Genomic DNA, 24,509 nt, shown 5'->3' on the forward strand with positions numbered 1-24,509 from the left:
TCTAGCAATGCAGTCTAGAAAACCCCCAAAAGGTCCTATCCATTAAAGAAACGCAATGCAAATAATAATAATAATAATAAGCAACACAGGCACATTGCAGGTTTTTTTTTAAAAAAAATGGCAAACCTGCCTTCATGTTATGAATTAAGAAAAAGAAAACTGGTATTTTGCCTACAATAATATAGTATTCCAAGAGAAATGAAGAAGCATTGGTTGATTTAAGACATTCACTAAGCCCAATTTTTTTTTCTTTTTGGATGTATGCCGGACCAAGGCAAGTGCTGAAGGAAAAGGAAAATATCTAAAGGGGTAAGAAGAGTCAATAGCAGCAAATAGGCTTTTGCCTGGGAAGAGAACCTCAAAGAAAGATTTCACTTTCAACATAAATCAACAAAGCCTCCGGTTTACTATTTTAAGGTTAACTGCAGATATTCGGAGTTCTACATTGCATAGTAGGCAGTGAAAGAAAACTTGGCATGAACTTGCAAAAGGTTACATTTGTCCTTTTAAGAATTGTTCTCTCTTTTACTGAATAAAAATGTAAAAGAAAAGTTGTTCTCTCTAAAGCCCAACTGTCACAAATAGCAGAATGTGGGGCCATTTTTATACTTGTGCTATGAGCACAGATCCCTGACGCGAGTATGGAAACTGGATGTATAGTTTTCTGCGGGTAGAATTCAAAAGCTCTGCCCCGCCAATGTAAACTCTCTCGATAAAACGAATCACTGGCCCAAGAAAGCACAACACAATTGGTTTCAATGGACTCGCACCTATCTTGATGACTGACGTTGGGTTTGCCCTGTCGTCTCGTTAAGATTATAACAGCTCTCAGTGTTACCAACCGTATCACTGACAGGAAGGAAGGAACACAGTAGTAGCGAAAACCAGGGCAAAATACTTTCAGACTGTTTTGAAGTTATAAGGCTTTTTCCTTCGTAATGGAGTAGAAAAGTGTTCAAACCAGGCTGGCTGTTGACTAGAAACATAGCCTAGAAAATGTCGCCTGCTTCCCAGTGTTTGGCAGCCCTGAACACCTGGTGTTTAATACCAAAAAGCAGTCCAGTATTTAGCACAGTATCCCTTTAAAGTTAAAAAGAAAACGTTCCAAATGGTGAGTTTGTTTTTAATGATACTACAACTGTTCCGTTCTCAAGAAACTTTACAACTGAAAAAAAACCAGGCTACGCTTTGGTTGATAATATTAACATACCCTTCTTAAATCTGGATATAATTGGGGGGGGGGGGGGGGGAATCAAAAAAACCTTGCCGTGCAATACAGAAAAGGGGGATACTTGTTCTGAATGCTGTGCTACTCTCTTCAGTGCTTCAGCTTTCAAGTGTAATGCAAACCAGCAGAGTTTAACCAACAGCACTTTCAGACAGTGATCTCCAGACTTTTACTATGCAATTAGAAAATCAGCAATTAAAGCAAAATCAAAGTTTTGTATTATTTTTCTCTTTAAAAGCACCTGAAACCTACTAATATTCTGAAGAGTCGCTATAACCCCTAACAGGAACGACGTCTCTAGCCTTAAATTATTTAACACAAATATCATGCCAGTACGGCTGAAGATCTAACTACCACCCTAAAATTAAAATGATTCAAGACTCCAGTTCCCAAATGCAAAGATGCATTTCTGGCAGAAGTGGCACTTAAAAATATATATATATATCTTCTGTTAGGGAAATATGAGCAGGGCGATCCTGTGCAGAGTTACTCCAGTCTAAGCTAGCTGCAAACAATAGACTTTATCTGGAGTAACTCTGCACAGGATTGCACTATAATTTAGTTAGAGGAGGAAACTTTAGGTTATACCTGTCCTTACTTGTGAACAGCTCTGTGTAAATTCCAACTTAAAAAAAAAAAAAAGATTGATTCTCAGTCATGCATTTGAATTTCCAATTTCAGGATCGTGAGCCTGGCTTCTATGGACGAAACTGACGTATTTTTTTAAAAAAACACGGCATTGTGCCCATTAAATAACATTACTATTGCTGATGATTCCAGTTTTGCAGGCTTCATATAGAATGACGATTCTCCATGCCCCAGCTCCCTAATTATCAAGGCCCAGAATATGAAAAGTAGACCTCTACAATGCAAATGCAACATTTCCTGTATTCCCAAACTCTTATGACTGAGTTGCAAACAACTCGAGATCAGTTCAAAAGCTACAGAGCATTCTGGATAACGGTTAGAACAGTAAGACTTGAAAAAATGTGTCTGAAAGCAATCTCACTGACGCCACACAAATACAGAGAGCTGTAATGTCCATAAAACGGCAAAAAGGCCATGCCTCTATTTCAAACATCCAGATTTTGGTGCATAGACAACGTACATTTGTAAAATGTAGGCATCAAGTTGCTATTCCATGAGGCAACTCTCCTATCAGATTCCTCTACAGAGGAAGGCCTTTTTTCCAGAACACACGGACCCATCCGTCGCTTTCAGACATGCTAAACAGATGCTTCAACAAAAAAAAATGTCATATTTCGGAGGTAACAACTAAGCACTGAGGGAAACTGCAGGTTTCAAACGCCCAGGAAAGGTCTGTTTGCACACGGAACACCGAATAAAACCTGACAGAGTACTGCTGTGTGAACCAGAGACGGTGCGTTATCTTGATTTTCTCTGCATGAAGAGTCCTGAGTTTTCTCATGAAGGTCCCAAAATGATCGTTTACAAGCCACAGCGGTAGTTGTTTCGAAAGCTGTCCGATTATATGGTACTGACTCTTTTCCTCAGTTGAAGGGGAGGGGGGGAAGAAACAGGGTGGGTAACAAAATGAAGCGGAATCTAGCAAATGATTAAAAATTAAACCAGGAAAATTCCCAGCTGCACTCTGTTCCGTATAAACGGCTGCACTTAGGTACAGCTGTACAACAGCGACTGGCAGCTCAGAATGGAACGGGCATGAGGATTAAGCTCTGAGGCAGTTTCTCTCAGGAGACGGCTGAGGAGTTCCCTTTCCCTGGTCAAGAGGACTTCCTTAACTTACCATTAAAATGAGGCAAGAATGGCAAATTTTTAGGGAAAAAGGCTCCTTGTTGCCAACCTCCCCTTTCGTTTTCACTTGATGCTCCTACAAGACTGCTGTTGTGGGGGGGGGGGGGTTTGTAGGAAAACGTAACAGAATAACTCAAGCTGCTCACAAACCACCAGGAAAAAATAATAATCACAGAACAGTGGCTGATCTAAATTAATGTTTTCAGAAGAGATATAAGCTAGAAGACAGTGGTCAACCCCCTGCTAATCCTTGGTCCTCCGTAGATGCAAGACTAACAGGTTGGGGCTGCTACGGAAAAAGCAAGGTGTCAGACAGACAGCTTCTCTCTCTCTCCCCACAGGACACCCCGCACCCCGGTCACCCCACATTCATCTCTAAAGGCATTGCTTTGATTTAAAAGCTGGAGATCACCGATAGAAGTTATGGCTTGCTTTTTTTTTTTTTTTTTTAAGTTCCACACATATCTATCTATCTATAACAAGTGTTAGTAAATATCCTGGGTAGTAATAGGTATTTTCGTTTCCAGCAATGTTCTTTGCTATGTGCTTTGTACCTCAGAAGCAAGTCTGCCAAGGCACTTGAAGGATAACGTTAAGTCTTGTAAGGACTTTCTGAGAACGGGCTACAACCGGCAGTGTAGAACCCATATGACCAGCAGTGTCACATTGCCCAACAAGCAAATTGTTGTTGTTGTTGTTTTCTTTTTAAAAAAACAAAACCTTTATAAACACTCAAGGTCTGCTTTAAAAAATATTACGCAATGAACAAGAACAGAAAACCATTTACTATGTGTGCCTCAGTAAAAGACAAAAGCGATCCTCTAATAAAAGCACAGAGAATAGGTTGCCTGAATTTTTTTTTCCTTTTTCTCTTAAAAAAACAAAAAAACAAAACAAAACCCACACACAACCAAAAAAAAAAACACATTAAGATTACAATTCTCCACACTCTTGCTCATGAGTAAGTCCCACTGATCTCAAGGAATGTGTGGAGGATTGCAGCCCAAACCCCTAACCCACCACATGCCTGCTTAAAGATACAAGTGATTTCTACAAATCCATGTTCTGCTTATCTGTCCTTCGAAGTGAGTTTTTCAATCAGTTCTTGGAGTGGAGCGAGTTCTCTTCTGTCTATAAGGTTAAATTCCTGTGGGGAAGGGAATAAAGGCAATACCTGTGTTATGTATTTAACAGAACAATCACTAGTTAATAGCATTATTTTAATTGAAGTAAACTGAAAACAAAACTATCCTGCAACACCCCTTAAATGGTGGATTAAATTGTTTGTAGGCAGAGAAAATCAGCCCAGCAAGGTAAAACATAAATGATAGTCCAACATTAGCAAAACACAATAAACAATTCGATTTGCCACCATTTGAAATATTTACCGGCACCTAGGTAAAGGTTCCCTTGCTCGAAAGCCAGTCGAATCTGACTCTAGGGTTGCGGTGCTCATCTCCGTTTCAAAGCCGAAGACCCAGCGCTGTCCAAAGACATTTCCGTGGTCATGTGGCTGGCATGACTAAACACCAAGGCGCACGGAACGCTGTTACCTTCCCACCAAAGTGGTACCTATTTATCTACTTGCAATTTCTTGCTTTCGAACTGCTAGGTTGGCAGGAGCTGGAACTAGAGATGGGAGCTCACTCCGTCATGCGGCACACTCGGGTCTCGAACTGCTGAACTACTGACCTTCCACAGCCTGCAGTTCAGCGTCTTAACCACTTGAGCCACCGCAGCTCCGGCACCTACATCATTATATATAACAGAGAAGTGACTGGAACCCCCATGCCAGTCACAAAAGCAACAATACCAGGCTACCCACAGACAATGTAGGGGTGTCTATACATTTGAGGAGTTAGATTCGAGTCCAACAGCACCTTACGAAACCAACAAGATTTTCGGGGTAGAAGCTTTTGAGAGTCATAGCTCCGTTCATCTTGCTGGTCTCCAAGATGCTACTGGACTGGTCTTCTATTGCAGACCAACATGGCTGTCCTCTGAAACAATATATCTGGGGGACTCCCTGTTATGCAGGGACAAAAATATGATTTTGTTAAAAAAAAAAATTAAACCTCTCCCACCCAATAAAACCTGCCTGATGACTAAATATGCTACAGAAAACAGGGACTATTGAGAGAACTGACAGTAAATAAGAGGGGAAATGTGGTTCAAAACCTTGAAAGTTTATAATGTAGGGTCCGGGGGGGGGGCAGATTTTCAAACAGCCCCCCCCCCCGTGATTCCTCACAAGACTCCCATTTGGATTAACCCCTTATGGGACTCAATTCTATCCCTGGTAAAGTTGATCTGGCATTATCAAAGAAAAACAAATTCCTGTCCGAACAACCAGTTTTTTAACTGCAAGGTTAATCATTATTCGAATGCGGCATTTCATGCCATGAATTCCTTGGATCGAGAGCCAGGTCTATTCTAAAGGTCTGCATCCATTTCTGTTGTTGATTTCTGCACATTCTCCATGAGGTCCTGCTAATGTGCATAATAACTAATATTCTTCAGTCAATTCACATTGGCCAGAACAGATACCCTGCAAAAGAGTGAAAGCGATTCTGGATATGGAGTACTTTCATTTTTAAAACAGCCAGTCGATGGTCCTCTTGATTAGAGAAGACGTCACACTGCAGTGGCTGTAATTTCACCTGACTCTGTCCCTCTCCTTCCATTTTTGCCTTTGTGTATTTTAGACACCCACACTTTAAAAAGAATAAGTAACACTTTGGTAAAGAATTCGGTCATGGGTGTGGGATAGTGCGCATGGAGCTGCTGCAGTGTTAAGAACATGGTCAAGGGGAACTTTTGTGGCTTAAAATATATATATCCACCTGTTTCACCACTTACAAGAAGTGTTCCCTCTAAGCTGAGTTAGTGTGAGCTAGCTCACAGTTTTTTAGCCTCCGGCTCACACATTTTGGTCCTCACTCAGGAAGGAGGGGCTCCAGAGCAGACTAATTTATGCAGCAGCCCAATCGCTCGCTCGCAACTTTCATGCCAGCAGCTCACAAAGTAGAATTTTTGCTCACAAGACTCCACAGCTTAGAGGGAACATTGCTTACAAGCACCAGGAAACTCAAAGAAACTGTATTATTTGATCTTGCTGGGAAACAATACATGTAGCTTCTTAGGAAAACAACCATGATGTGATAACGAAACCATGGTTTAAAGAATTAGAAAAAATATATTTTTAATGTGTCCAGTGCATAACAAGTCATTAAAGTTGTTTCCTTCGAAGCAAAATGGTCTCAAAGACTTGTTATACACTGGACACATTAAAAATATATTTTTTCTAATAGTTTAAACCACGACTTCGTTATCACATCACGGTTGTTTTCCTAACAAACTACAGTCTGTCCCCTGATCTCTCCCTCTCCGACATGGGAAACGATGCGTGGCAGCATTCCTTTGATAATTTTACCTGAACAAAAAAAATAAAGTGCTTGAAAGATGTGTTCAGATGCGCCTCTTCCTGCAGCTGGATGACGGGATCGAAGTGCTGGTGGTAGATGTGAGCGTAAACTCTGAAGAGACGCTTTAGGATGGTCTTGGCCACTGACATGAAGTTCTTTGGGAAAGGAACACCTGGAAATCAACAGAGAAAGCCTTGGCTTGTAACACGGGTCAGCACAATGGCTGCGATGCTTAGGACTCAACAGGACGGCGGCTTCCTGAGCTTTTGCTTAAGCAGGGAGGTGGGGCAGCCTGTGACCAATAGAGAGACAGGTGCTTCAACTGGGGGTGTTCCTGAAGTGAGCACAGGAAGGCTCCTGTCAGTTACAGGGAATGACAGGGACCAGCACAGGCACATCTCCACGGTTGGGATCAAGAGTGCTGGAAGAGCACCTTCTGTTCAAGAGACCTTTTCTTTTCTTGCTAGGAACCAAAAGGACGACCTTGACCAGTGTTCCCTCTAAGCTGAGCTAGTGTGAGCTAGCTCCCAGCTTTTTAGCCTCCGGCTCACGCATTTTTGTCTCGGCTCGGGAAGGGATGGCTCCAGAGATAAGCATATGGAGCAGAGGTCCATCAGTGGCTATTAGCCACAAGGTATAGATAGCAAGTGATGCTCTGTCTTCTTGGTGCTGGGGGGGGTCAACAGTGGGAGGGCTTCTGGTGTCCTGGCCCCGCTGGTGGACCTCCTGATGGCACTGGTATTTCTGGCCACTGTGTGACACAGAGTGTTGGACTGGATGGGCCTTTGGCCTGATCCAACATTGGCATCTCTTATGTTCTTCTTTTCAGAGCAAGCTAATTCATGCAGCGGCCAAACCACTCGCTTACAACTTTAATGCCAGTGGCTCACAAAGTAGAACTTTTGCTCACAAGACTCCACAGAGGGAGCATTGCACCTGACCTGGATGGCCCAGGCTAGCCCGGTCTCATCAGATCTTGGAAGCTAAGCCGGGTCAGTCCTGGTTAGTACTTGGATGGGAGACCACCAAGGAAGTCTAGGGACATTCCACAGAGGCAGCCAACGGCAAACCACCACTGTTAGTCTCTCGCTTCGAAAACCCTATGGGATCGCCGCAAGTCAGATGTGACTTGGTGGCCCTTTCCACCACCACCAAGCCCAAGACAACTGAAACCATCCAACGGATTCCACTGTTTGGCCTCAATGTCACAGATCTCGGTTCATCCAAATGGCTCTCTGTGAGGCCTGGTCGATTTCACTTTGGGCAAAAGGCGCAAGGGGGGGGATCTGTGACTGGAATGGAGAGAGACAGAAACCCGTATCCAAAAAGCAAGAGTGTCTTCAACATGGACGTTGCCACAATAAAACAAAGTTTGCTCCTTTGTGACACGGCCCACTGGACAGGCTCAATGAAACAACAACTGTGGAATCCATGCAGTCGTGGAATCCATGCTCAACAGACTAGAGCCTGTCAATAAAGCCATAATTTACGGGGCAGGGGAATTCAAAGTGGCAGGTTTAGTCTCTCAAACCTTTTAGGAATTTAGTCCCGCGCATAACAAATTAAAGATGTCTGATATATATATATTTAAAAACCATGTTTATTCACATTAGAGGGACCACCATACAGTGAGCCAAAAACGACAGGGTCTGCCAAGTTATCTGGAAATGGACAAAAACCAGAGCAGGGAAGGCCTTATTTTTAGCAACCACTTATGAAACGCTATGGATAAGGTGACGTCTACAGGATGCAGAACGTTTTCTTGGAACAGAAAAGTATCTTGCATGTGCCTTTTTTCCCGAAAGAGATATTTTTACAACAATTATTTTAACAAAACAATGATCCTTGGTATGCGTGGGCAAGCAAAATACACAATACTAATCCAGTCCGGCAAAAATCTCCCTCTAAGGAATATGTCATTGACCATTAGGAAGCGATAAACAAAAGGATAATGGTGCTGAGACGAAGAGCTGGAACCTGTGCTTTCCCTCGTCACTGCTTTTCCCCCTCTAGGGAGGAAAATAAATATTTCCATTAAAAAAACAAACACAGAGGAAGTATTGGCGATACAAACATTGGTTTCCAAAAATAATCTTCTTCCTTTTAATTAAGGATTGCTTAAGATTGTGCATGACCTCAACATGCACTGAATTTTTTTGATACATATTCGAGATTAATTTTGTAAAAACTGCTAAAGCTCAATCAACGCCAAACACCCACTCACCCACCCAGACACGCACAGAGCTGGTCTCTTCAGCGGTTCTTTATTTTTCACTCTTAATTGAGTTCCCCTGGATGTTATGGTTAAAGCTCCTGTTCCTTTAGAAACACCCACTGACGGCCATGGTTTGTAAATTAAAACCATCCCAGCTTTTAGGCATGATAATATTTGTTTTATTTATAGTCTGCCTTTCTCGGGAGACTCAAGGAGGACTACAAAATTTAAAACAATGCTGTAGGACAATATAGGATACATCGTATTTTTATTTGTTTAATTTATACCCCACACTGTCTCTCCACAGGGAAGTAATAAGTGCACATAGTGTAATAAGACTGGATCGCCAATTTAGAAAACAGTGCTATAAAACGGCAAGAGAAACACAAGAAATGTGCAAACGAACGGGATTACAAGATACCAAATAGAACAAAGTTTGAGTCCAGTAGTTCCTTTAAGAACAACTACGTTTAATTCTGGGTATAAGTTTTCACATGCACATGAAAGCTTATACCCAGCATTAAATTTTGTTGGTCTTAAACAGGGGTGGCCAAACTTGCTTAACGTAACAGCCACACAGAATAAACGTCAGATGTTTGAGAGCCGCAAGACATGAATAAATATTACACACACGTTTTTATTGAAAAATATGCAAATTTATTAACATTAAATTAGACTGTGTAAGACAGCCGCATGTGGCTCCCGAGCTGCAGTTTGGCCACCCCTAGTTTTAAAGGTGCCACCAGACTCAAACTTTATCCTACTGCTTCAGACCAACACGGCTACTCGCTTGAATCTATCGTCATGGGAGGATACCAAATATCTGTTTTAAAGTTACCTATTTTGGATGGAAATAGCGTCTCATCATCCAGCTGATCTTGAACCCAGGTCATAAGGTAATCGATGTACTTTGGTGCGGAGCACTTGATTGGCTTCTTTATGTTCGTTCCGTCTGCCCAGTGGTACTCGTATCTGGAACGGAAGACATCTCTAAGCAAACCCAGGTCTCCTTGTGTGCAAATCAAATCCACTTTTGCTTCCCCGATTTACTTTACAGAAGGTCTCTTAGAGAAGAAGAAGAAGAGATTGGATTTATATCCTGCCCTTCACTACCCAAAGGAGTCTCAGAGCGGCTTACAAACTCCTTTCCCTTCCCCTCCCCACAACAGACACCCTGTGAGGTAGGTGGGGCTGAGAGAGCTCTGACAAAAACTGCTCTTTTTTCAAGGACAGCTCTTATCAGATCTACGGCTTGCCCAAGGTCATCCAGCAGCTGCGAGTGGAGGAGCGGGGAATCAAACCCGGTTCTCCCAGATTAGGGTCCATGCACTTAACCACTACACCAAACAGAGACCTACTTCAGGTACATCTCAGAGCTCGTGGGATTTTTGAGTTTTGTTTTCCTTCAGAGCTGCAGACACACCCTGTGCTGGACTCTAAACAGTTTCTGACAAATCCCATCAACACTTCAAAGCAGCTGGCTACGGAGGACTATTGTTCAAGAAACCAAGGTGCAAAAAAGCCCCAGAGTTATGCAGATCTTTGGACACAAGAGAATGAGGGCCTACGTTCTGTCTTGCAAAGAAATATTCAACTGAAGCATTCAAGTGTGGCACAACGAAGAACAATAGGATTCTTTCATGCTATAATGAACAGCTGCTAAAATACTCCCCCTCTGACCACAAAGGAGTGTGTGCGTTTGTAGGGCAAGGGGGGTTTCCCGCGTTTGATGTCTGCACAGATGAAGTTCTGCCCACGTTAGTGCTTGCCATGCTATCTTGGCACTGCAATTTTAATATTGGAGGCAGCTTGCCTTTCACAACATAAAGCCTTCAAGGTTTGGCAGGACTCCCGACTGTGCAATAAGCAGCCCCCGTCGCTGAAAAATGGTACAAGCACAATGACCCATGACCCCCCAAAAAATCAGCTGATTAAACTATTGCTTTGTATTTTGCAGATATACCCATCCACAAGGGAACACACTGAGGAAGCTGCTCCACATAATAAGCTATTCCATCTAGTGCCCAGGAGTCTTGGATTTTGTCACTCCGGTCGCAACACTTATTTTGTCATTTCTGGTAGCAGTGTGAAAACTGAAAGCTTTGAGGCAGTAATGCATGGATTTAAAGTAAGGAACAAGTGGAACAAGTGGCAATTTTTGTCATATGCCTCATCGGTGAATGCATGCTCATTTCTCATCATCATCCATAAGCCTGCAAGGATCAAATAGAATTTTTATTTGAAGCGTGACATCAGCAATAAAAGTTAACCACAGTTAGCACTGACCGTGGTGTGTTTTGTTTTTTAAACCCCCGGAGGGGTATTTTTATTTTTTCAATAAGACTACAAACTACAAAAAAAAATATAGGAAGGGGAACTATAACTATGGATAAAGGAAAGAAACCCACACTAACTAAAATCTCAAGAGTGGGAGACCCCCTTTATGTTAACCTTAATATTAGTATTAAAAGAGTTAGTAAAACAATATACTTGTAGAGTTCTAGTTTTTCACATTGTTCTATATTAGTAAATTAGTTATTATGAGAGAACGTTCTGAGCATCTTCTTTATTTCAAAGAGCCATTTATCAGAGTCCTTCTGCCCTTACTTCGGCTTTCTGTCTCTAAAATCATATACAGTTTTCATTGCTCCCACTCTGACCGTGGTGTGTTGATTTAAATTCTGGCTGCACGAAACACATGAAACTGCCTTATACTGAATCAGACCATTAGTCTATTAAGGTCAGTACTGCCTACTCAGACCGGCAGCAGCTCTCCAGGGTCTCAGGAACAAGGTCTTTCCCGTCACCTCCTACTATCACTACTCAATCCTTTTAACTGGAAATGCCAGGAATTGAATCAGGGACTTTCTGCGTGCGAAGCAGATGCTCTCCCGTTGAACTTGGATTGTTGTTGGCCTCCCGTACACACTTTCTTCTTCTTGCATGGAGAAGCCAGAGTTAGTAATTAACTGGGTGTGTGTAATACACAAACGGAGGTGCAGAGATTAACCTGTAACTTTACAGGTTTAGATTCTAAGCTTAGTCCCAGTTGGGGAGGTGAACACTAACTCTGGTTGATATAGAAAAGAGCAAGAGTCCAGCAGCACCTTAAAGACTGACAACATTTGTGGCAGGGCAGGAGATTTCATGAGGCGCTGCTCACTTCTTCAAAATTCATTTCAGTAACCACCATTAAGCCAATCCTGAACTATGATTTAGAATTTCAAACGTAATACTTAACCATGGCTAAGAAGAACAACCTTAGGTGAAGTTTTGCGGCTGCGCGCGGCTTCTAAATAACGGGGTCGGAGAGAAAACGGCCGCTTAACGCCAGGCATGGAATTTTCTTCATGCAGAGAGAGGCAGCTGGGAGAGCGCAGAATTCGCACCCAGGAGCCCCATAAAGACCAACAAGATTTCCAGGGTACAGGCTCTCGAGAGTCAAAGTTCCCTTCGTCAGACTCTCAAAAGCTCACATCCTAGAAAACTTATGGGGTTTTACGGTGCTCCCGGACTCAATTCAGGGTCTTTCTATTGCAGACCGCCATGGCTACCCACCTAAACTAGTGCCAGGACAGTGAGTGCCACGACGACTCTGCAAGGCAACAGCCTATTTGAGAGTAAAAGGATGAACCAAAATAGGTACACAATTATTATATAAAGTAAAGGTAAAGGTTTCCCTTGCTCGAAAGCCAGTCGAATCCGACTCTAGGGTGTGGGGCTCATCTCCGTTTCCAAGCCGAAGAGCCAGCGCTGTCCGAAGACGTTTCCGTGGTCACGTGGCTAGCATGACGAGACGCCCAGGCGCACAGAACACTGTTACCTTCCCACAGAAGCGGTACCTATTTATCTACTTGTAATTTTTTGCTTTCGAACTGCTAGGTTGGCAGGAGCCGGGGCCAGAGACGGGAGCCCACTCCACCATGCGGCACACTCGGGTCTCAAACTGCTTAACTACTGACCTTCTGACCTGCAGTTCAGCGTCTTAAACTCTGAGCCACCACCAGTCCTACACAATTACATAGGGGCACTCAATTTATTTTAAAAAACAAAGTGGACTTTTCATCAGTTGATAAAGTCAGAGGAGACCTGAAAGTCACCTTGCCAACCTTTGGCTGTGAGGAAAGAGCAACCATACATCTGAGAATAAACAGATCAGAAAGCTATTGTTATGATACCACACCCTGAGCCTAGATGAAAGGTGGGGCACAAATATTTAAAGAGAATTAATAAAGGGCTACACCAGCCGGTTCTGGAGGTGACAGTAGAGCTATAACAAGTTAAATAATTGAAAATAAGCTCATCGATGTAGAAAGGAAGCGGAAGCAGAACAAAAACAGTGTGTTAGTGTACATCTATCTTTAACATTCTAAAAACAAAGAAACAACATTGTTTAGAGGCAGGGTAAGGAAGAAGAGGAGGAGGAGGAGGAGACTGGATTTCTACCCCACCCTTCACTACCCAAATGAGTCTCAGAGTGGCTTATAAACTCCTTTCCCTTCCCTTCCTCACAACAGACACCTTGTTGTAGTATGAATGGGAATATAAAGATTTTTATATATATGTTTTTTTCTTCTTGATTGTTCATATTCATATTTCTCTGGTTTTTACAGATTTATTCTTTAAGTAATATTTTATTAGGACGTTAGAAAGGCCTGTTATATAGAAGGCTTTCCTCTTGTAGGTCTGATATTGTTAGCAGACAACATAATAGGTACAAAGTTCATGATTCTGTAGTTCTTAGGGCAAACCTTTCAATGTCTGGGTCAGATAAGATTTTAGTCTCGTATCAGTAATGAATACTTTTGTTTGGGATATGAAGAATCCTTGCCCATTATCATTTACGTTCAGTTAAGTAAACACTTAGTTTGACGTAGATGTGTTTCTTTATATCTGGCCAATCAGAGGATTGTTACTCAAATTACCACTGTCTTTTGTAACTGTTTCAATATTGTTTTCTTGATGATGTCAGTCCAGGTATAAAATATCGTGTATTTCCTGAATATGTTCAGAATATGTTCAAGGAGAATATGAAGAAGAAAAAGAAGAAAGTTGTCAATTTTTGATTAGTTACTTGGTTCAATTGTTTTCCTGTTAATTGAAGCATATTCCCTAAATATGCTGAGAAGAAAGTAGTCAATTTTGGATGGACTATTTGGTCCAACTGTTTTCTTGTTAATTGAAATAAAATACAGATCTTCCTCCTCATTTGACTTCATTTTTGACATGGAATCTAATATGTACAACACTGTGAGGTAGGTGGGGCTGGGGGAGCTCTGACAGAAATGGCTGTTTTCCCACTTTTTCAAGAACAGCTGTGCCAGTGCCAGAACTATGGCTTGCCCAAGGTCATCCAGCAGCTGCAAGTGGGGGAGTGGGGAATCAAACCCAGTTCTCCCAGATTAGAGTCTGCACACTTAACCACTACACCAAACTGGCTCTCAACTTTACTTGCTCACAACTTTAATGCCAGTAGCTCACAAAGTAGAATTTTTGCTCATAGGGCTCCATAGCTTAGAGGGAGCATTGCCTGTAGGTGAGGCTGAGAGAGCTCTCTCGAGAACTGCCCTTAAGAGAACAGCTCTGGAAGAACTTGTGACTGACCCAAGGACACACCAGCAGCTGCATGTGGAGGAGTGGGGAAATCAAACTCTGTGCGTGTGTTAAGTGCCATCAAGTCACTTCCAACTTACAGCAACCCTATGAATCAATGACCTCAAAAACGTCCTTTCATTAACAGCCTTGCTCAGGTCTTGCAGACTGTGGGCCGTGGCTTCCTTGATAGAGTCAATCCGTCTTCCTCTTTTCCTGCTGTCTTCCATTTTACCTACCATTACTGTGTTTTCCGGTGTCTCTTGTGTTCTCATAATCAAGGCTCTTTTTGTATAAAAAGCCCAGCAGGAACTCATTAGCATATTAGGCTACACCCAACAGCAGAAACTCATTAGCCTATTAGGCCACACCCCTGACAGCACAGCTTATTAGCACATTAGGCCGCACCCCCATGTTACCAGAAGTCTGTTCATCCAGCCACACCCACCTTTTGCTTCTTATTCTGTTTACCTTGTTTGTTGTCAAAACCCAGGGCTTTTTTTTTTGGAGCAGGAACTCCTTTGCATGTTAGGCCACACACCCCTAATGTAGCCAATCCTAATGAGTTTCTGCTGTTGGGTGTGGCCTATTATGCTAATGAGTTCCTGCTGGGCGTGGCCAAATCGGGAGCCAGCCGGAACTCCGTTCCTGTGCGTTCCTGCCCCAAAATAGCCCTGCTCATAATGTGACCAGAGTAAGATAGCCTCAGTTTTGGTCATTTTAGCTTCTAGGGTAAGTTCAGGCTTGATTTAATCTAGAGAATTCCATTTACTAATCTCTTTTTTTATGTATATATTAGGCCTTTATATCGAGCTTTGAAGAACACCGCCTGCTTTCCAGTCAAGGTCATTTTTTTTTTTAATTTACAGAAAGCAAGCGTGCCCTGTTTTCCACCTCATGGTTTTACTACCTTGGTTAAGTGAAATAAGCATTCTTACTTTGGACCTGCAGACATCACTGGGCAGCTCTCCTCTGTGCAGAAATCTGTAATGGTCCCGTACAGCATGTTGATCTGGTTGAAAAAGTCCACAGCTATTTAAAAAATAATAATAATAAAAAAGTTGAACGTTCCATTTAGCAAAGTCATTAGCCAACAGTGCAAACAAAAAAAAATATTGGGTTTTCTGACTGCAAACTAAGACCGCACACTGCTAGGCCAGTCCACACAGGTTCTCTGCAAAGCTGCTCCACATTGGTGGATGTGTTAAGACTGTAAAGGAAACACTCGGGGTGGCCAGTGGACCTGGAGAGAGAAAAATGTCCTTTGACAGAGGCTTAATATGTGGAAATGAGCAGCGGAAGCTCTTCATGGCATGGAGGTAAATAACAATATCTGCTAAATAGTATCCCATTAAACCCCTATTAAAAGGGACATTTTTTGCCTCCAAGCAGACGGCAACCCTATTCCCCATTTCCACACCCCTCTCCCCCCTTAGCCCTTGCCGAATTGTTAGGGGACTAAATAAAACACTAAATCACCATGTGTAATTTTACAAATTTGTGTTTTTATATTATGCTAAATGTGACTTATTGAAGTATTTTTAGAACGATTCATTAACAGAAACACAGATTAACCATTAACCATGAAGCTCAACAGTACATTCAGAATGATGTCACTTCTATAGAAATATTTACAGCCAATAACAAGGTCTTACCTTAGGCACAAGGTCCTAATCTAATATAGGTAAAGGTAAAGGTGTCCCTTGCTCGAAATCCAGTCGAATCCGACTCTAGGGTTGCGGTGCTCATCTCCGTTTTAAAGCCGAAGAGCCAGCGCTGTCCAAAGACGTTTCCGTGGTCATGTGGCCGGCATGACTAAACACCAAGGCGCACCTTCCCACTGAAGTGGTACCTATTTATCTACTTGCAATTTCTTGCTTTCGAACTGCTAGGTGGGCAGGAGCTGGAACGAGACGGGAGCTCACTCCGTCATGCGGCAACTCGGGTCTCGAACTGCTGGACTACCGACCTTCCACAGCCTGCAGTTCAGTGTCTTAACCACTTGAGCCACCGCAGCTCCAGGAATCTTATATACTTATTATGCCTACTAGAACGCCATTGTTTTTCTTGGTTGGTTTTGTAATCTAATATACTTATTACAAAACCAACCAAGACAAACAATGGCGTTCTAGTAGTCATTCCGTTTGCATATTCTTCATCAGGTTTGTCTGTTGTTGTTGATTCAACACAATCTTGAAGGACTGAAGGCAATGTTTCAAGATTCTAAGCACTAGTTCATATAGTATATTGGTGCCACACTATTGCGTTTAAGTTCTGGTGACTGGGAATTGCCAGTATTAGACAATGATGTGACTAGGTCTACAATACATTTCAAATGGCTGAACTTCCCTAGTGTGGCCAACGTGTCTCTTATTCTGCTCTTGTGAATTTTCGTCTACCATTTTTGCAGAATGTGATGCTTGCAGAACCATTCCGGTGTGCTCTCTCGCAAGGCCAACGCTGCTGCTGCGTTTCAATATCAGCCATAAAAGCTACTCCACCGCACACCATCACCAGAGGAGGGGCAGTCCTTTTCCACAATAATCAAGGTACTTAGGTCTGTTTCCTAGAATCTGTGTGTTGATTGTTTTCAAAATGTCATTTTTTTAAAGACCTGTTGGAACTGAAGACTGGCCTTGAACACGTGACCTCCGTGCAAGTAGTTTTGTTTCTGCCTGCTGGAGACACAGCAACAGCGGGGAGAGGTTTGTGACCTTCCGCAAGTTAACTGCGCTAAGGGTTTTCAATGCTGCCGTCCTTATTAAACTACTATTCAAACCATGCCTTCAATTCAGCAAAGCTGTCTGGTCCTTCTGTGTCCTTCAACTCCAGTCAAGGAGCACTTGAAGAACAAAGGAATTAACATTCTGATGTTGTAAAGGTATTTCTTTCCTCCCGCCTGTGTTCAGACCAAAGGAAAGGAAAGGGCAAACGAATATTCCACAAAGTACCCTATTTACCTGAAAGGAAGACAAAGAATGGTTTTCGACACATGTGCCATAAAGAAAAAGAGGGGGCCGTTTTAAATTATAAGCTACACCTGCAGTATGTACAGTAATAAAAAACCTTTATTTGGTGGGTTCTCTTACATTTTGGGTAAATATGGTATTCTTCACAGAGCTGTGTTGGCATTGCTGGTATCAATACCAAAATTACATTTTCATAACTACCGCATTTCTAAGAGTGACGGTACTATAACTACAGTCTGCCTGACTCCAGGGATGTCGACAAAGATTTATAAGCTACATATGAATTCTCCCCCCCCCCTGCAGTTTCTCTTTGTGGACACATTCTCATGTATACTTCTGTTTAATAAAGCTTTCACAAGTTTTAATTCCTGTAATTGCTCTTAGTGAGAGAGAAGACATGTGCAGAGATGAGGGGTTCATACTACAATCATAAGAACATAAGAGACGCCAATGTTGGATCAGGCCAATGGCCCATCCAGTCCAACACTCTGTCACACAGTGGCCAAAAAAAATACCAGGTGCCATCAGGAGGTCCAGCAGTGGGGCCAGGACACTAGAAGCCCTCCCACTGTCCCCCCCCCAAAAAGCACCAAGAATACAGAGCATCACTTGCCCCAGACCAAGAGTCCCTATCTATACCTTGTGGCTAATAGCCACTGATGGACCTCTGTTCCATATGCTTATCTAATTCCCTCTTGAAGCCATCTATGCTTGTAGCCACCACCACCTCCTGTGGCAGTGAATTTCACGTGCCAGTCACTCTTTGGGTGAAGAAGTACTTCCTTTTATCCATTCTAACCCGACTGCTCAGTAGTTTCATTGAGTGCCCACAAGTTCTTGTATTGTGAGAAAGGGAGAAAAGGAGCTCTTTCTCAACCTGCTCTACTTGCTCTATCCTAAGCAAAGTTACACTTTTTGACTTAGAAAGGTGCAACTCTGCTTAGGGTGGCACTGAGGGACTCCTACTGAAAGAGGAGCACATAACCCTGCTCCTAATAAGCTGTCCATGTGAACCAAGATGGAGCGGCTCAGCTTCCAGCTGGGATGCCTCTGTTCTCCATCAAGGGGACGGATGCTTCCTGCCAAGAGCTTCACTGAAACTCAGGGACAACCTCCCCTGCCCCTCCCAGAATCCTAGGAGGAAGAGCAGGAAACACCAGCATCTTCTCAGTGGGGAAGAATACGGTGGTGGAAAGTGCTGCAGCCGACATACGACAATGAGCGTTAAGGCAAGCAATGAACAGAGGTGGTTTGCCATTGCCTGCCTCTGCATAGTGGACCTGGACGTCCTCGGTGGTCTCTCATCCAAGTACTAACCAGGGCCGACCCTGCTTAGCTTCCAAGACATAATGAGATCGGGCTACCCTGAGGCCATCCGGGTCAGGGCAATAATTGTGTGCCATCAAATTTCAGCTCACTTATGGCAACGCTGTAGGGCAGGGGTGTCGAACTCATTTGTTATGGAGGGCCAGATATGACATGAATTGGACTTTGTCGGGCCGGGCCACGTGTGTCATAAAATGTAATGCCAGGTAGCAGAGATATAAACTTTATAAAGGACACAAACACAAAGATTTTTTTTTTTACTTAAAATAAAAACATGCCTGAAACATTAGCATCCTTGCAATATTTTGTTTATTTAACCGTCTCTGATAACTGACCCCTCTTCCTCTGAATTAGTGCATCAAAATGTGCTGTAGCAATCGGGGAGGGGGAGGAGCCTCAGCCCAGTCCAGGGAGCAGAAAGCTCTGCCTATCTATCTCTTCTGAGTGATTGAGTGAGAGAGTCTGGGAAAGCAAGCTATAATGCCACAGCAGCAGCAGAACTGGAGGAATAAGCAGGAGACAGCCAGTCCCTTGCGGGCCTGATAGGAGCCCACTAGGGGCCTGATCTGGCCCCCGGGCCGCATGTTTGACACCCCTGCTGTAGGGTTTTCTATGCAAGAAATAACAGAGGTGGTTTACCATTGCCTGCCTCTGCATAGCAACCCTGGAATTCCTTAGAGACCTCCTATCCATGTACTAACCATGGCAGACCCTGCTTAGCGTCTGAGATTTGATGAGATCGGGTTAGCCTGGGCCATCCAGGGTTAGGGCACATCAGTATCTCCTCAGTGGAAAAGAAGGTACTGCATATATAAAGGCTATGTGAACAGATGTAAGGCACACCCTCCAACATAATCCCCAAATGAGCACTTGGAACTCCTGGCCTTTGGTGTAAATGCTGCCTTGTGTCCTCAAAAACAACAATGGTGTATAACTTATGCCCTGCCCACAAGTCCCAAAGTCTCCTCTTGCAGGTTGTGGTGGCTTAGGAATGTGGTAATACACAGAGGAAGATCCAAAACCTGAAACAATTAACAAAGTTAACATTCACTACACTTTTCATGTCTCATCCTTTCCAAGGTTCTCGGTCAGCTGATCTAACTGGCATAGCTAACGAACGCCAAAAAAAAAACACAACTCCCATCAATAGTAACCTGGCATTTGTCCACCTGAGCATCCCTAACTGTCATGTGCTGGGAAGCACCTTCCAAGAACAGGTGGTGAGCCAAGGCACCTGGCTCATTCAAGAGGACGCAACTACAGGTCACGGGGCAAACAGCTCAGTATCCAGGAACGGTGGGGAAACTGGCAGCGAGCCAGTTTGGTGTAGTGGTTAAGTGCGTGGACTCTAATCTGGGAGAACCGGGTTTGATTCCCCACTCCTCCACTTGCACCTGCTGATGTGACCTTGGGTCAGTCACAAGCTCTGGCACAGCTGTCCTTGAAAAAGAGCCGTTTGTGTCAGAGTTCTCTCAGCCCCACCCACCTCACAGGGTGTCTGTTGTGGGGAGGGGGAAGGGAAAGGAGTTTGTAAGCCCCTCTGAGACTCCAAGTGAAGGGCAGGGTATAAATCCAATCTCTTCTTCTTCTTCTTACACTACAGAAGCTGAGGAGAGGTGCGAGGCACGGGGGAGAAGGCCAGGAACACTTCGGAGTAGAACCTGTAAGCTGCACCATCTGTGAGTGCCCTGTGGCACTGCCAGTAATAAAGACTGGCAAGCTGACAGCAAAAGTCAGGAGCTACTAATGATGGGAAGTGAGAGAACAACCAGAAACGCCAGCAGAGTTATTTGGGCCTGGAAGATTCGCTGAACCCAGCAGTTACCACCAGATCTAGACGTACGGCTTTTCCACTATTGGCCCTGTAACATACATCTACTGGGCAATATTGTCCAGATAAGCATGCCAGCGACAGAAGGGGGTTGAACTTGGACCCAAAGAGAGCCAGTGTGGTGCAGTGGATGGAGTGGTGGACTAGGACCCGGGGTGAGCCAGGTTCCAATCCCCGCTTCCGCCATGGAAGCTCGCTGGGTGACTTTCGGCCTGTCACAAACTCTCAGCCTGGCCTACCTCACAGGGCTGTGGTTGTGAGAAAATGGCGGAGGGGAGAACAATGTTCTAAAAATCCACTTTTGAGTCCAGAATGGGAGAGAAGCAGGATGTAAATAAGTAAGTGCAAATTCAATCTCTGCTTGGTCAAGACGACACAAATGGCCTGGGAAGCCATTATCCATAAAACAGCAATGCCGGGGGGGGGGGGGGGGGGGGGATGATAGAGATTTATAAAATTATGCATGGGGTGGAGAGTGTTGACAAAGAAAACTTAGAAACCAATAATAAAAAAACAGGGGGGGGGGGGGGGGGGGGGGGATGATAGAGATTTATAAAATTATGCATGGGGTGGAGAGTGTTGACAAAGAAAACTTTTTCTCCCTCCCCCAACATGCTAGAACTGGAGGGCATCCAATGAAGCTGACGGGCAGTAGGGTCAGGATGGACAAAAGGAAATACTACTTGATACAGAGAGTGATTCAAATGTGGAATTTGCTGCCAGAGTATGCATAGACAGGCATAGACAGCTTTAAAAAGGGATTAGATAGATTCATGGAGGATAGGCCTGTCAGTAGCTACTAGCCATGGTGACTGAGGAGAACCTCCACATTCAGAGACAGTTCAACCTCTGAATCCCAGTGCCAGGAGGCTACATCAGGGGAAGGCCTCAGCCTCTCTGCCCTGTTGTTGGACTTCCAGAGGAACTGGTTGGCCACTGGGTGAGACAGGAGGCTGGACTAGATGGACACTCACTGGTTTGACCCAGCAGGGCTCTTCTGAGGTTCTTATGAAGGGCTCAGCCTCTATGCCCTGTTGTTGACCCTCCAGAGGAACTGGCTGGCCACTGTGTGAGACAGGATGCTGGACTAGAGGGACCACTGGTCTGATCCAGCAGGGCTCTTCTGATGTTCTTATATTCTTACCATAAGGGGAAGGCCTCGGCCTCTATGCCCTGTTGTTGGCCCTCCAGAGGAACTGGCTGGCCACTGCGTGAGACAGGACGCTGGACTAGATGGACCACTGGACTGATCCAGCAGGGCTCTTCTGATGTTCTTACAAGAGGCTTTAAAGTGCTAACAGACTGCAAAAGCATCTTCATGTACCGCAGTCCCGCAAAAGCACTGCCTTTATAAAATCCATCTTGAATGACTGAGGCCCGGTTGAACTGTCTCTTGACAAGCTCTGAGCTTCAAGGCAACCTATCAAATGTGCTGCAGGGCTTTGAGCTGGCCGTTTATCCAGCTGGACAGAGCATGCTTTGGTGGCTTGTAATGTAAATCTGTGGTGGGAGCCAGATGGAAGATATTTCAGAGAGCTGGAAATTGTATGGGAGGGGCCTGCATACACCCATCCCACTGCTCCCTATAGCTACACAGATCTTCTTAAGTTCAACCCGCCCCCAAACCTACCTACACCTGTTTGACCAAAGTTGACAAAAATGTGCATGCACTTTGGGTAATAAGGGCTCCATCATCTCTTTCAACTCTGTTTCAGTACAGTCTATCTCTAGGCTGTTAGGCAAGACTCCTGGGTTTCAGGGCAAGACAGTCAGAGCTGCTTGGGTCAAGCTTGCATATAAGCAGACAGGAGGTTTCACAACATTCGTACCAGGAAATTACCACATCATTAAATGACACTGCAGCAGTAGGAATGCAGAAGAGATTACTTTTAATAATCTAAGAAGGTGGTCTTGAGCCTCTTTCTATTTGCATAAAGGGGGGGGTTAGTGGCAACCCCCCCCCTTTAGAAGTTTATACAGGTAGGAAGAGATATGGTGATGGGAAAGGGTCAGATCAGGGGAAAGATGATTAAATACTGGTGGCCCAGTTTTCTCTTCTGGCCTCTCTTCCAGCTAAAGAGTCCCTACCTGCCATACCACAGTTTGGTGTAGTGGTTAAGTGCGCGGACTCTAATCTGGGAGAACCGGGTTCGATCCCCCACTCCTCCACTTGCACCTGGCTGGATGACCTTGGGCAAGCCATAGTTCTGTCAGAGCTGTCCTTGAAAAAGAGCAGTTCCTGTCAGAGCTCTCTCAGCCCCGCCTACCTCCCAGGGTGTCTGTGGTGGGGAGGAGAAGGGAAAGGAGTTTGTGAGCCGCTCTGAGACTCCCTTGGGTAGTGAAGGGCGGGGTATACATCCAATCTCTGGTCTTCTTCTTCTTATATTCAAAATGTTGCTTGCAGAAAACAAAGGTGTTTACATTAATTAAAATAATCAGTCATAATCACCCCTCTCTGCACAAGCGAACCTTTTTGGAGCAGAAACCCTCTTCCCGTGGCTGTCTTGAATTACATGATTATCTCCCTAAATACGTTTGTAGGTGTCTTAATTCCAAGCTTCCCCTCCAGCTCCTCGATAGAATGTTTCTCCATGGAAACCAGAGACTGCTTATTTTAGCAACTGATGCCTTAATTCAGAAGGGGAAGGGCATGTCTGTGCAGCAAAGATGCTGTAAGCTGGAATCTGAAGGAGTCGTCTACTAGGATGTTATCGGCTTTCGGTGCTTGCCAAGAAAACCAATCCTGACGTTTCTCCCGAGAAGAAAAGTTGTAATATAAAGAAATAGCTGTGGAGGATCCCCAGAGAAACAAGCAGCTCTTCAGCCTCAAGACACCCACTGATGAATTTGATAAATAGCACTGTAAATCCAACTTAATTAATAATTATCATATGGCATTGTCTGTAGAATAGCCAGGAGATCCAAAGATTGTCTAGCAGGCACAAGTTCTAGCTCTTAGCATTATGCCAGTGGTGAGCAAGACTTGTTTTGGGGGACTGAGAGAGCTCTGAGAGAACTGTGACTGGCCCAAGGTCACCAAGCTGGCTCCATGTGGAGGAGTCGGGAATCGAACCCAGTTCTCCAGATTAGAGTCCGCCGCTCTTAACCACCACGCCAAACTGGCTCTGGTTTTAAACAACACGGACTGCCCATAGTTGGTAATGTCTCAGACCTGGAAATTTTAGGAATTGTGGCTGATCCTTCCTGTTCTTGCAGTCCCAAGGAAGCAGCCGAAACAAGATTTTTCAAGCCCCTCTACACCAGAGTTTCCTTACCCTGCTTATTCTGTCAAGACTTTTACCTCTGCCAGATATCCCAGGGGGGGGGGGGTGTAGAGAAACATGCATGTAGGAGATAAACACAAATAATGGCTGCCCAGTAAGCCACGTTAATATTGGTGGACCTTTGTAAACAGTAACAGGAACGAATGGTACACATAAAGGCGTATTGTGTTATTCTTCTTATTTATACAGTGCCTAAGACATGTTTTCTCAGCATATTCACCTTTAATTCTGAAAGAGAGGCTAGATGGCCATCTGACAGCACTGCTGATTCTGTGAACTTGGGCAGATCACGAGAAGGGAGGGCAGGAAGGGTTGCCTCAGTGCTTAGTTCTCGCGGCCCTTTCTTAAGAACATAAGAGAAGCCAGTGCTGGATCAGGCTAATGGCCCATCCAGTCCAACATTCTGTGTCAGACAGTGGCCAAAGATACCAGGTGCCATCAGGAGGTCCAGCAGTGCGGCCAGGACACTAGAAGCCCCCCCACGGTTGCCCCCCCCCCCCCCGCCGGAGTCTCGAAAAGCCTCGGCAACCCTAGTCCCAAGCCATGTGCAACATCTGCCTTTTAGGACAAGGTATGTAAAATATTGCATATTCAGATATTCTGGGAACTATTTCTTGTGCTAAACATAAAGACTCTCCACCCAACCCTTCCCAGACGTGCCAGCATCCAGAATCACAGAGGGCGATAAAATGTCATGCATACTTACTATTCACTGCGACCCATTCGTTCAAGTCTTCACCCTCGGGTAGCATGACCGCCATCCGTAGGTTACCGCTTCCGAGTGTGGCCTCTGCATGCTTCAGCAGCTCGTATTGGTGGGAGCCTTCCGGAATATTCTTTTTTGGTTTAAAGGTTTTAGAAGA

General features: G+C 44.2%; 1 protein-coding gene across 1 annotated transcript; it reads right to left on the reverse strand.

Annotated features, from left to right (window-relative positions):
- Positions 1–1,831: 1,831 nt before the first annotated feature.
- On the reverse strand, positions 1,832–24,506 carry MOB1B (MOB kinase activator 1B; the record flags this gene model as incomplete). The annotated part of the gene is made up of 5 exons (XM_015427104.1): positions 1,832–4,151; positions 6,438–6,601; positions 9,483–9,616; positions 15,175–15,268; positions 24,353–24,506. Coding segments are annotated over 5 exons (624 nt in total), but the record flags the coding sequence as incomplete, so codon positions are not given.
- Positions 24,507–24,509: the final 3 nt, after the last annotated feature.

The sequence above is a fragment of the Gekko japonicus genome, unplaced genomic scaffold (genome assembly GCF_001447785.1).
Source record: "Gekko japonicus isolate JY-2015 unplaced genomic scaffold, Gekko_japonicus_V1.1 scaffold565, whole genome shotgun sequence".
Classification (NCBI taxonomy): Eukaryota; Metazoa; Chordata; class Lepidosauria; order Squamata; family Gekkonidae; genus Gekko; species Gekko japonicus.